The sequence below is a fragment of the Pelophylax lessonae genome (assembly GCF_965119305.1).
Source record: "Pelophylax lessonae genome assembly, chromosome: 11".
In the NCBI taxonomy this organism is placed as follows: domain Eukaryota; kingdom Metazoa; phylum Chordata; class Amphibia; order Anura; family Ranidae; genus Pelophylax; species Pelophylax lessonae.
In genome coordinates this window covers 15,230,953-15,244,243 of record NC_138778.1, presented here as the reverse complement: position 1 = coordinate 15,244,243, position 13,291 = coordinate 15,230,953, and the positions used below count along the sequence as shown (strand labels likewise).

Here is a 13,291-nt window from a genome sequence, read left to right as displayed (position 1 = left end):
GGTTTCTGATGTAAGGGGAGGTCTCTGATGTAAGGAGAGGTCTCTGATGTAAGGAGAGGTCTCTGATGTAAGGGGGGGTCTCTGATGTAAGGGGAGGTCTCTGATGTAAGGGGAGGTCTCTGATGTAAGGGAAGGTCTCTGATGTAAGGAGAGGTCTCTGATGTAAAGGGAGGTTTCTGATGTAAGGGGAGGTCTCTGATGTAAAGGGAAGTCTTTGATGTAAAGGGAGGTCTCTGATGTAAAGGGAGGTCTCTGATGTAAGGGGAGGTCTCTGACCTCCAGTTCTGTGTGGACTTTTCGAGAAATCCGTGAGCCAATCCAATGGCCAGGAAATGAGACTTCTGATTGGTGTACAGAACAGCCAGAATTCCCTGTATTATGATGAATTTCTGACAGTTAAACTGATGATGTATAGAAGATAACACAACAATGTATCCTAATGAGTACAGAGTCCTGTAGAACAATGTAACATTACCAGTGTGCATTCCTGCGACGCATGGCGATGCGCACATCATACCGAACTGCATTGCAGAACCTCCCCCGCTTCACATTACAAAAAAAAAAAGGCCATGTATTATTTTTAGCACAGTGGGGTGAGTAATTTATTTATTTATTTATTTTTAGAAATTCTTTATATTGAACAATTTTGCATATAAATACAAAATGAGGTACAAAGACGCAATAAAAGGAGGAGCATCACAAAAACTTGGAATGCAATTATTTCTTACAATTGTGAGAAGGTGCCAATAATTTTGTCCAGTCCATTTTCGGAGTTTTGCGTGGAATCGGTCAGATTTGGCTTTTTGTTTCTCCACTTTTTTGTGTCATACCGATACAAACAAAGGAAATAAACATGAGAATATAAATATTTGTAATTGCAACAATTTTCTGGGTGAAGTGGTGAATTATCAGACAGAAATTCAGGGGTGCCAATATTTTTGCCCATGACTGTGTATACCTGCGCTATATACCTGCCCTATATACCTGCGCCTGATACAAATAAACCTCTAAATAAAAACTGCTGTATCAGACCCCCTTATTACTTTCTGTGCCTCAACTGGGGAGTTTCACCCACAACAGGAAGTGAGTGTTGGATGTCACTAGAACAGGAAGTGAGCGTTGGTTGTCACCAGAACAGGAAGTGAGCGTTGGTTGTCACCAGAACAGGAAGTAAGTGTTGGATGTCACTAGAACAGGAAGTGAGTGTTGGATGTCACTAGAACAGGAAGTGAGTGTTGGATGTCACCAGAACAGGAAGTGAGCGTTGGTTGTCACCAGAACAGGAAGTGAGCGTTGGTTGTCACCAGAACAGGAAGTGAGCGTTGGTTGTCACCAGAACAGGAAGTGAGCGTTGGTTGTCACCAGAACAGGAAGCGAGTGTTGGTTGGCACCAGAACAGGAAGCGAGTGTTGGTAGCCACCAGAACAGGAAGTAAGCGTTAAAAAAAAACTCCTTGCAGTGTGTCCTTTTTTTTATTTTTTTTTTTTTTTCCTTTTTAAAAATTTTTTTACAATTTTTTTCCCTTATTATAAAAAAATATATTTTTTAAGGTTCACACCTTTTGCGTGTTGGAAACGTGCACAAAATCAGGCATTTTCCCAGGCAGAGAAATGCAATGCCGCTTAGAAGACGCGGCGGTGCCATTAATGGTTGATGATGGCCCATGCATCTGCAAAGCACATATTTGGCACAAAAAAAAGCATGCATTACTGCTCTTGCACCCGCTCTCACCTGTAAGTGTCAGCCAAGCCGAAGTCTATACTCGATACGACACGGTAATGCAACATGTCCTTTTTTTTTTCCTTGCAGTGCACACCAACAGGGCAGGGATGGCCAGTTCTTCTGTAGGGGGCCCGGGCACACAGGGGGGCCCTAACAGCACAGGGAATCGGTGCGGTTGGGCGGAGGGGCAATTACAGAAGAAAGCCCTCTGCGGCTCTCTGCAGCAGCAGAAAGCCAGTTTCTCCCCTTCCTGTCAGCTTTCAGCTGCTGCAGGGAGAGACACAGACACAGGGCACCGTTCCTGTAATTGCTTCTCCAACACCGAACCCCCTCCCTGTTCTGCCTGCTTCTGATTCCCCCGTGTTCCCCATTTTCACTGTGATCCCCCCCCCCCCCCCCAAGCGCTGCAGGCTTCTCAGTCCTGTAAAAAAAAAAAATGTAAAAAAAATAATCATTAAACATTGTAATAAATCATTTTAAAAAATTGTAAAAAAAAATAATCATTAAACATTGGAATAAATCATTTTAAAAAATTGTAAAATAAAACAATTGTAAAAATTAACAAAAAAAAAAAACAAAACTTTTTTTTCTTTAAATTCTCTGTTATGTTTGTGTCTGCTAATAATGATTTTAGTGTATTTTTTTTATTATGTATCACCCTCCCTGTTCTGCCTGCTCCTGATCCCCCCTCCCCGTGTGCCCCCCTTTTACTGTGCCGCCCACAGTGCTGCAGGCTGCCCTGTGCTGTAGAAAAATAACAAATGTAAAAAAAAAAAAAAAAAAAGATAATTAAACGTAATTGGTAATGAATCATTTTTTTAAAAAAAATTGTAAACTAAAATTGTAAAAAAATGTCAACCATTTAAAAAAAAATTATAATTTTTTTTTTTAATGTAAAAATGTACATAACCATTAAAAAGGGATATAAAAGAGATAAATATCCATGCGCTTGTGGAAAATAGTAAATAGATAAATAATGTGTGATATAAAATGAGATAATAGCTACTGCCGAAAAAATAAAGTGCTGGTGCCTATAGGTGATAAGTGAACAAAATATTTGGCGCTGCTAATAATTTCACAAATAAATAAATAAATTAGTAAAACCCACAAATGTGCAAATATAGAAATAATAATTATTATTAATATTAATTATTATTGTGATTATTATTGCTACATTTGCACATTTGTGGGTTTTACTAATTTATTTATTTGTGAAATTATTAGCAGCGCCGAATATTTTGTTCACTTAATTAAAAAGGGATAATTCACAGAAGTTCTCTGTTATGTTTGTGCCTGCTAATAATGATTTTATTGTATTTTGTGAAAATATTGTCTTGATATATTCGGGGGGGGGGGGGGGTAGTCTGTACGGGGCCCCGTGATTTGTAACCGCAGCCCTGTTGACCTCAGATCACATGGTTGATTGTACAGTCAGATTGTAACGTGTATGGTGAAGCTTAGTTTACCTAAACTTTGTAATAGGAGGACAAGCCTACACATTCCATTCAATTTGTATCCATTCAGGCAAGCCCTTGGTGGTGGATGTGAAAGAGATTGTACAATCAGATTGTATAGTGTATGGTCAGCTCAGTCCCAATCCTAGTCCTCTGTATATTTATATGATGTGCAATGCGTGCGGCTCCACTTCTTACCTCTTTGATGCGATGTGACAGGAAACGGAGTTATTAATAATCTCGCTCTATTTCTGGCGGAGCGGCAGGAAGAGTCGGAGACTCGGGTTAGTTGTGAACTTTCGGGAATATTATTATTGTTTGCAGATTTCTTGTGATAGGAGGAGGACGGCGGAGACTTTGGCTTTAGGCTGAGCAGATATAAACTTTTAAACCTTTTGGAGTCAACTGCCAGAGTCTGCTAAATGTCGAGACCAGGGGATGTGGAGACAAGGGGGTGCTGCGGCTGTACACAGAGTAGGATCTGTAGAAAGTTCTGTCCTCCTTTCTGCTGTCGACTCCTGAGATGGGGAGGAGGGTGGCAGAGACGAGTGCCTCCGCGGCTGCACAGAGAAGTGCAGGATCTGGTGGAGGAGTTCTGTCATCCTCTCTGCTGCCAACTGCTGAGACAAGATAGAGCGAGACTACGGGGGTGGGGGGGGGGGGGGCTTTTGAGAGGTGTGAGGGCAGGGCAGGAACAAGGGGTGGGCAGGAGGGAGAGCTGCCCTGGGCACAATGGTTTATTGCAGAGATGGGGGCGCCCTGACACTGACCCTAAGGGAAGGGGGGGGGGGGCGCAGTTTGGCCTGGGTGCTGGATGACCTTGTCCTGGCACTGTGTGAGGGCCACATAAAAAATGGCCTGGCAGGCCGCGTGTTTGACACCTGTGTTCAAATCCGGATGATTCCTGAAATCAAATTCTTTTTTTTTTTTTTTTTTTTTTTTTTTTTTTTTTTTTTTTTTTTTAGATACAAAATAACTCTCAACTAGAGATGAGCTATCCTGAGTTCGGATGGCGAACCTTAACCTCATTGAAATCAATGGGAGCCGAATCTGTCCAATCAAAAATGCCCATTTTCTGGGATAATAATAGACAAGGGGGGTACAGATGCACTGAAATTTCGGGCGTCAAAACATATCAGCCGAAAATGGCTTTATCAGCATTTTGCTGATAAGAGAAAAGAGTGCCGATTTTGCCGCGATTTTACTGTCAATTTGTGGCAATTTTGCGCGCTGGATTTTTACCGCAAATTCCCTGCAATTTTTCCGCAATTTTACCATGATTTTACTGTGCTTATGGTTTGTTTTTCATAGGTAATGTGACTTAAAAACGTAACACGGGTGGATTATTGGTGCGTTCTTGCTGCGTTTTTAATGCATTTCAACAGGAAGGTGCATTTTTTGTGCGGCTTTCTTAACTGACCAAAAACGCAGCAAGCAGGATTTTTAACACCACGACGGAAACGCAACAACCAATGAGCTGACGTACATAGAATATAAAGGGATACATTTTTCTTGAGCTTTTCTTGCGCTAAAGGTGCCAATAATGGCCGACAATAAATTCATATTCATTTAAATTAATTATATTCATTAAAAAGTCAAATATAATACAATTTTATTTATAAAAATATAAATAAACTGTCATTTTCGGTCTCGGCACCAAAATTTCCATTTGATACACCTCTACAAGAGGGAGGTGAAACATTTTGCTGCGATTTGTCCACGATTTTTTTGTGCTTGGGGTTTTTTTCATAGGTCATGTGACCCTAAAATGTAACATGGGGGGCATTTATTGATGCGTTCTTGCTGCATTTTCAATGCATTTCAACACGAAGGTGCGTTTTTTTATTTTTTTTTTGTGCGCTTTTCTTACTTGACCAAAAATGCAGCAAGCAGGATTTTTAACACCACAACAGAAACGCAACAAATGAGCTGACGTACAAAGAATATAAAGGGATACATTTTTCTTGAGCTTTTCTTGCGGTAAAGGTGCCGATAATGGGCGACAATAAATTAATATAAATTTATGATATTAATTAAAAAGTCAAATATAATACAATTTATCTAAAAAATATATATTTTTAAAAACTTCATTTTTGGTTTCGGCACCCAAATTTTTCGTTCAGTGCACCTCTACAATTACCCCCAGCATCCCCATCAGCCCCATTATCCCCATCAATCCCATCGCCCCATCAATCCCTTTACCTTCACCTCCATTACCCCCATCACTTCCATCAATCCCAGCACCCCCATCAATCCCATCGCTACCCTCACCCCCATACCTCCATTAATCCCATTGCCGCACCATCACTGCCATCATCCCCATTGCCCCCATCATCCCCATCACCTCCATCAATCCCATCATCCTCATCACCTCCATCATCCTCATCAATCCCATCGCCCCCATCACCCACATCACCCCCATCAATCCCACCTCCCACATCATCCTTCTCACCTCCATCATCCTCATCAATCCCATCGCCCCCATCACCCACATCACCCCCATCAGTCCCACCCCCCACATAACCCCCATCATCCCCATCACCTCCATCATCCCCATCAAGCCCATTGCCCCCATAAATCCCATCATCTCCATTGCCCCCATCAATTCCATCACCTCCATTACCCCCATCACCTCCATCATCCTCATCAATCCCATCGCCCCCATCACCCACATCACCCCCATCAATCCTACCCCCCACATCACCCCCATCAATCCCACCTCCCACATCATCCTTCTCACCTCCATCATCCTCATCAATCCCATCACCCACATCACCCCCATCAGTCCCACCCCCCACATAACCCCCATCATCCCCATCACCTCCATCATCCCCATCAAGCCCATTGCCCCCATAAATCCCATCATCTCCATTGCCCCCATCAATTCCATCACCTCCATTACCCCCATCACCCCCATCAGTCCCACCCCCCACATAACCCCCATCATCCCCATCACCTCCATCATCCCCATCAAGCCCATTGCCCCCATAAATCCCATCATCTCCATTGCCCCCATCAATTCCATCACCTCCATTACCCCCATCACCCCCATCAGTCCCACCCCCCACATAACCCCCATCATCCCCATCACCTCCATCATCCCCATCAAGCCCATTGCCCCCATAAATCCCATCATCTCCATTGCCCCCATCAATTCCATCACCTCCATTACCCCATTGCCCTCAGCATCCCCATCATCCCCATAACCTCAATTATCCCTATCAATCCCATCTCCCTATCAATTCCTTCACCTCCATTACCCCCAGCATCTCCATCGCCCTCATCAGTCCCTTTACCTTCAATTCCATTATCCCCATCATCCCCATCACTCGCATCGTCCCCATCACTCCCATCAATACCATCATCTCTCTATCAATCCCATCACCCCCATCGCACCCATCAATCCCATCGCCCCCCTCACCGTCATTATCCCCATTGCCCCATCATTCCCCTTTGCCCCCATCAATCCCATTGTCCCCATCATCCCCATTATTCCCATCATCTCCATCACCCCCATTAATCCCATTGCCCCTATCGCCATGATCATCCCACCACCCCCTTCTTCCCCATCACCCTCAGCACTTCATTATCCCCTATATCCCCATCACCCCCAACTTCCCCATCCTCATCACCCCCATCAATCCCATCACCCCCATCTGCTGCCTTTTCCATCTAAGGGAGCGGTAAAAATGCAGGGCAACCACATGCTTTTACCACCCCCAACCTACGAGTCTAAAAGAGGCCCCAGGATTCACATATTATTTACAGGAAACCTAGTAAGAGAAAAATGTATGCTGCCATCATTGATCTCCTTTGAAAATGCTGGTTTTCTGGCTGTCTCTGGGAGTCCATTGTTTGTTTGAGTCACAGGCAAGGAGGAAGCATGTGAAATACAGCATTGCCTTCTCTTCCTAGTCATTGAAGGCTTTGGATCAACATTTTCCAAGAAGAGATCCACAAAGGCAGCTTCTATATGTCTGTAATGATGGAGCCTTTTGGGGTTCCCGGGGTTTGGGGGGGAGGAAGTGTGTCGGGTCAATAATCAATGAGTTACAGATGTCTGTCTGCCTGTCTATGTCCTGAGACAGAAAACTCCTCTCCATTCACCTCTCTGCTCTCCTTACAGATGGCCCCCTGCTGAGTGAGCTGTCCTGGCCGTCCTCGCTGGCCGTGGTGGCCGTATCCTTCTCCGGACTCATCACCATCATCTTCCTCATGCTGGCCTGTCTGTGCTGCAAGAAGGGCGACATCGGATTCAAGGTGAGGCCCCAAAATACACCCCTTACTGGTTCTAGGGGGTCACCAGAGAGGAGTCTAAAAACTCAACTGTAGTTCCACATAGTACAAGAGACGGTCAGAGACTGCAGACCTAATACAGGAGATGGGCAGAGACTGCAGACATACTACAGGAGATGGGCAGAGACTGCAGACATACTACAGGAGATGGTCAGAGACTGCAGACCTAGTACAGGAGATGGTCAGAGACTGCAGACATCCTACAGTAGATGGTCAGAGAGTGCAGACATACTACAGAAGATGGTCAGAGAGTGCAGTTATGATACAGGAGATGGTCAGAGACTGCAGATATACTACAGGAGATGGTCCGAGATTACAGACCTACTACAGGAGATGGTCAGAGCCTGCAGACATACTACAGAAGATGGTCAGAGACTGCAGAGATAATTCAGGAGACTTTCAGAGACTGCAGACATACTACAGAAGATGGTCAGAGACTGCAGTTATGATACAGGAGATGGTCAGAGACTGCAGATATACTACAAGAGGTGGTCAGAGACTGCAGTTAGGATACAAGAGATGGTCAGAGACTGCAGACATACTACAGGAGATGGTCAGAGACTGCAGAAATACTACAGGAAATGGTCAGAGAGTGCAGACATACTACAGAAGATGGTCAGAGAGTGCAGACATACTACAGGAGATGGTCAGAGACTGCAAACTTACTATAGGAGATGGTCAGAGACCCTTTCCTCACTGGGCTATGTAGGCACCTAGTTATAGGAAATGCAGGCTGCTGTCTACAGAGACTGCAGTTATGAAACAGGAGATGGTCAGAGACTGCAGACATACTACAGAGGATGGTCAGAGCCTGCAGACATAGTACAAGTGATGGTCAGAGACTGCAGACATACTTCAGGAGACTTTCAGAGACTGCAGTCATACTATAGAGCAGGGATCCTCAAACTACGGCCCTCCAGCTGTTGCAGAACTACATGTCCCATGAGGCATTGTAAAACTCTTGACATTGACAGACATTGTTCCCGAACAACTGGAGGGCCATAGCTTGAAGACCCCTGCTATAGAAGATAGTCAGAGGCTGCAGATATATTACAGGAGATGGTTAGAAACTGCAGACTTACTACAGGAGACGGTCAGAGACTGCAGATATGATACAAGAGATAGTCAGAAACTGCAGACATAGTACAGGAGACGGTCAGAGACTGCAGACATAGTACAGGAGACGGTCAGAGACTGCAGACATAGTACAGGAGACGGTCAGAGACTGCAGACATAGTACAGGAGACGGTCAGAGACTGCAGACATAGTACAGGAGACGGTCAGAGACTGCAGACATAGTACAGGAGACGGTCAGAGACTGCAGACATAGTACAGGAGACGGTCAGAGACTGCAGACATACTACAGGAGACGGTCAGAGACTGCAGACATACTACAGGAGACGGTCAGAGACTGCAGACATACTACAGGAGACGGTCAGAGACTGCAGACCTAGTACAGAAGACGGTCAGAGACTGCAGACATAGTACAGGAGACGGTCAGAGACTGCAGACATAGTACAGGAGACGGTCAGAGACTGCAGACATAGTACAGGAGACGGTCAGAGACTGCAGACATAGTACAGGAGACGGTCAGAGACACTTTCCTCACTGGGCTATGTAGGCACCTTGTTATAGGAAATGCAGGCTGCTGTCTACAGAGGGCGGTACAATATCTGCCACATTCAGCCGCTGGGCATCGTTGGTCTTCTGGGATTGAACGTCAGAGACAGGATGAAAGTTGCTCTTATTTGCAGAACAGGTTTATTTTCATATCTTTATTTTGTCAATGTGTAAAAGCTGTTTGTGATTTATCTCCTGTGTTTGCTGACATTTATTATTGTTGATGAATAAAACTGAGCACACACTATACAATCTGATTGTACAATCTCCTTTCGGCCTACCATCTACTATGTAGTAAAAGGACCAGCCGGACTGGATACAAATGTAATGTTTTTGTTTAGATTTGTCCTCCTATTAGTTTTGGGAAATTTAAAGGCAATTGTAAAATCAGATTGTACAGTGTATGGACACAGACACACACGTTACTTTTTCCTGCCTCCATTATTTTATAACTTATTATTTACAAATCAAAAAGTTAAACTTACAAAAGTCCATTTTTATTTGACCATCATTTCACATTTTGTGTTTTTTTTTATTTTTTATCCAGAGATATTTGTCTTCTCTCTCCCGGGGAGAGGCTCTGTTCTGTTTCCTCCATAAATATCTCACTGTTATAGGAGTAGTAAGGGACAATGTAAAGGGGGTAGAAGGGGGTAGAAGGGGGAGTCTAGGGACATTTTCAGGGGTGAGGGATAATATAAAGAAGACGGGAGGGGAGTCCAGGGACATCAGTGGCAAGGGACAATATAAAGGGCTTTCGGGGATAAGGGACAATATAAAGGGGATAGGAGGGGAGTCCAGGGACATTTATCGGGGGTGGGGGATGATATAAAGGGGATAGGAGGGGAGTCCAGGGACATTATTGGGGGGTGAGGGATGATATAAAGGGGATAGGAGGGGAGTCCGTGGACAATAACGGGGGTAAGGGATAACATAAAGGGGACAGGAGGGGAGTCTGGGAACATTATTGTGTGTAAGGGATAATATAAGGGGGATAGTAGGGGAGTCCATGGACATTATCTAGGGTAAGGGACAATATCAAGGGGATACAAGGGGAGTCCATGGACATTATCGGGGGTAAGGGATAATGGAAAGGGGAAAGGAGGGGAGTACGGGGACATTATTGGGGGATGGGGGTAAGGGATAATGGAAAGGAGGGGAGTCCAGGGACATTATTGGGGGTAAGGGATAATATAAGGGGGATAGGAGGTGAGTCCGGGGACATTATCGGGGATAATATAAAGGGGACAGGAGGGGAGTTCGGGGACATTATCGGGGGTAAGAGACAATATAAAGGGGACAGGAGGGGAGTCCGGGGACATTTTTGGTGGTGGGGGGTGATATAAAGGGGATAGGAGGGTAGTCCGGGGACAATATTGGGGGTAAGGGATAGGAGGGGAGTTCCGGGACATTATCGGGGGTAAGGAATAATATAAGGGCTACGGGGTCCAGGGACCTTATCGGGGGTAAGGGATAATATAAGGGCTACGGGGTCCAGGGACCTTATCGGGGGTAAGGGATAATATAAGGGGGGTAGGAGGGGGGTCCAGGGACATTATTGGGGGTAAGAGACCATATAAAGAGTATAGGAGAGGAGTACGGGGACATTATCAGGGTTATTCACAATCTACTTTCTCAACATGGATGCCGGCTCAGAGATGACACGATTATGTAAATCCTGGTGCCTGTGCATTTCTTGGCTGTGTTTACAAAATTCTGACACAGAGCAGCCCCTGCTGCAGCCTCTAACCTTGTGATTTACTACAAAGTTACAATGTACAGTCTGATTACAGAGGGAGGGGAGACTGCGGAAATGCTTTCTTCCTGCCTGCAGAAGACTGATGACATCGCCTGAGCCTAGGCAAAGTCACCAGACTCGAGCTCAGGGATGACATTTTAATGATAAAAGGAGGAATGGGGTCACTAGCACATTTTGGGGGTGATAAAACCTCTCCTGTATGTGACTTTCAGATGTTTATTCAGGAATTAGGCTGCAGTTGTTGTGCATGTCTGTGCTTCTGTGGGCAGCGCAGCATTACCCTGCTGCATCCCCGCAAGCCAGCGATGCCAGAGCATTGAATGGGCAGAGAATGGTGGCATTGTAAGAGCACGTGTTTTGGGGGGGGGGGGGGGGTATGCAGAGTGGGCAGTAAATGGAATGTCACCACTATGTAAGAAAAAAAAAAAAAGTCAAAAAGACCCGCCTCCGCCTTTCCAGCACAGTCCCTGGATTCTGATTCGGAGGGCAGCTGAGCGTTGTTAATGTGCCAGGCAGAGACGGGGAAGCCTGGCAGAGCAGCAGCGCCAGATGAATCGCAGGGATGTGTAATGGCAGCGCCAGTCGCCTCTGGGTCCTGGTCACCCCACTCAGGACATGCTGACCCTTTCCTACTTAATCGCCGGCGCAGCATTTGGGATTAAAGGCTTTCCGTGGCGACATGAAGAGGTAGGCATGGGATCGACCGCTGCGTGCCACAGTGCTGTGTGTGTGCTGTCCAGCCTGTGGCCATTGTCCTCCTGGGCACCGTATCTCTGCAAGGTCTGCGTCTTTATCTGTGTCAGCAATAACCCCCCTCCAAAAAAAAAAAAAAACCCTTTAGGTGAAGGGCGTCGCTAAGGTAGCCATTGACACTAGGTGTAGGTTTCCTGGGATTCCCATATGGTTGTACCTTCGTCTCTATGTGTGTGGCGTCCTCCCACGATTGAACCGAGGTTTGAGCACCGGTCAATTGGAATTTTTTGTTTTCTTCTTGAAGTGTAGGCTTTAAATAGTTACAGTCAATCTTTCTTGCCATTGGCTGACCAGAAAAGAAAAAGGCGAGGGTTACGAAAAATAGTTTGAGGCCATTGGAGATGTAGCAATGCCATCACATGACTCCATCATGTTTTTTTAATACCCATCTGGCCAATTCTGCAAAGAATGCGGTGAGATTCAAGTTTTTTTTTTTTTTGCGGGATTTTATACGGTTAGATGTGTGTTGTTGCGCTTGATTCTGGGCAATTTCGGTGGCATGTGTATGAAATAATCTTCATGAGGTCTTTGCTCTTCAGTCCATGGCCTGTCCACAGAGAGTATTCATCGATTCTTTGTGACATGAATGACCCGGAGATGTTGTGTAAAAGCCCCATTTGTGGGTATCTATCTGAACGGTTACTGGTTCTCTGTTGGGTAAAGACAATTCTGCAAGACAAGTGCAACTAAGTATCTGATTTGTTTTTGGGTTTTGGGCTATGTCCTGAGAGGATATTAGGTCATCTGGGGACTTCAGGACTTGCATTGGACTGAATTTTTTGTTTTTAAATACTTCTGGAAATCCTGAACATAGCTTACAATGTGACTTCTGGGGGCCCAGTGCTGTGTGGGGATCCCAGTGCTGTGTGGGGGGCCCAGTGCCGTGTCAGTGCCATGTGTGGGGATCCCAGTGCCGTGTGTGGGGGATCCCAGTGCCGTGTGTGGGGGATCCCAGTGCCGTGTGGGGGATCCCAGTGCCGTGTGGGGGAACCCAGTGCCGCATCAGTGCTGTGTGGGGTTCCCATTTCCCGTGTGGTTATCCCAGTGCCGTGTGTGGGGATCCCAGTGCCGTGTGTGGAGATCCCAGTGCCGTGTATGGGGATCCCAGTGCCGTGTGTGGGGGATCCCAGTGCCGTGTGGGGGATCCCAGTGCCCTGTGGGGGAACCCAGTGCTGTGTGGGGGGCCCCATTTCCTGTGTGGTTATCCCAGTGCCGTGTGGGGGATCCCAGTGCCGTGTGGGGGGCCCAGTGCCGCGTCAGTGCCGTGTGGGGATCCCATTTCCTGTGTGGGGGATCCCAGTGCCGCGTGGGGGATCCCAGTGCCGTGTGGGGGAACCCAGTGCCCTGTGGGGGGCCCAGTGCTGTGTCACTGCAATATTGGCTATCCATGAAGCAAGAGTGTTCAGAAATACTTTCCTACAGCTGAGGATCATTTAGTTTTGTGAAATATGAGGTTGGCCATCAGCATAAAGTTAAACACAAAGGTGGTGGTAGGAGCTGTGAAATGATTGTGCAATGTAAGTAGTGTCTAGACAAGTTGTTTCCAACCTCCTTCCTCAGATACCCCCAGCATGTCATGTTTTCAGGATTTCCTTCACCTTGCACTGGTGCTGTGAGTCACTATCAATGATTTGGTACCTATGACAGCTAATTTTTGTCTAAGGGAATTTCGAAAACCATGGCCTGT

The 13,291-nt window shown here is 45.9% G+C and overlaps 1 protein-coding gene across 1 annotated transcript in view; it reads left to right on the top strand.

The window, feature by feature from the left end:
- Positions 1–13,291, top strand: part of AATK (apoptosis associated tyrosine kinase) — a 161,892-nt gene that overhangs the window by 59,472 nt on the left and 89,129 nt on the right. Inside the window, exon 2 of the mRNA XM_082271824.1 lies at positions 7,303–7,436. Coding sequence (XP_082127950.1) covers positions 7,303–7,436 — 134 coding nt within the window. The remainder of the gene's footprint in view (positions 1–7,302; positions 7,437–13,291) is intronic.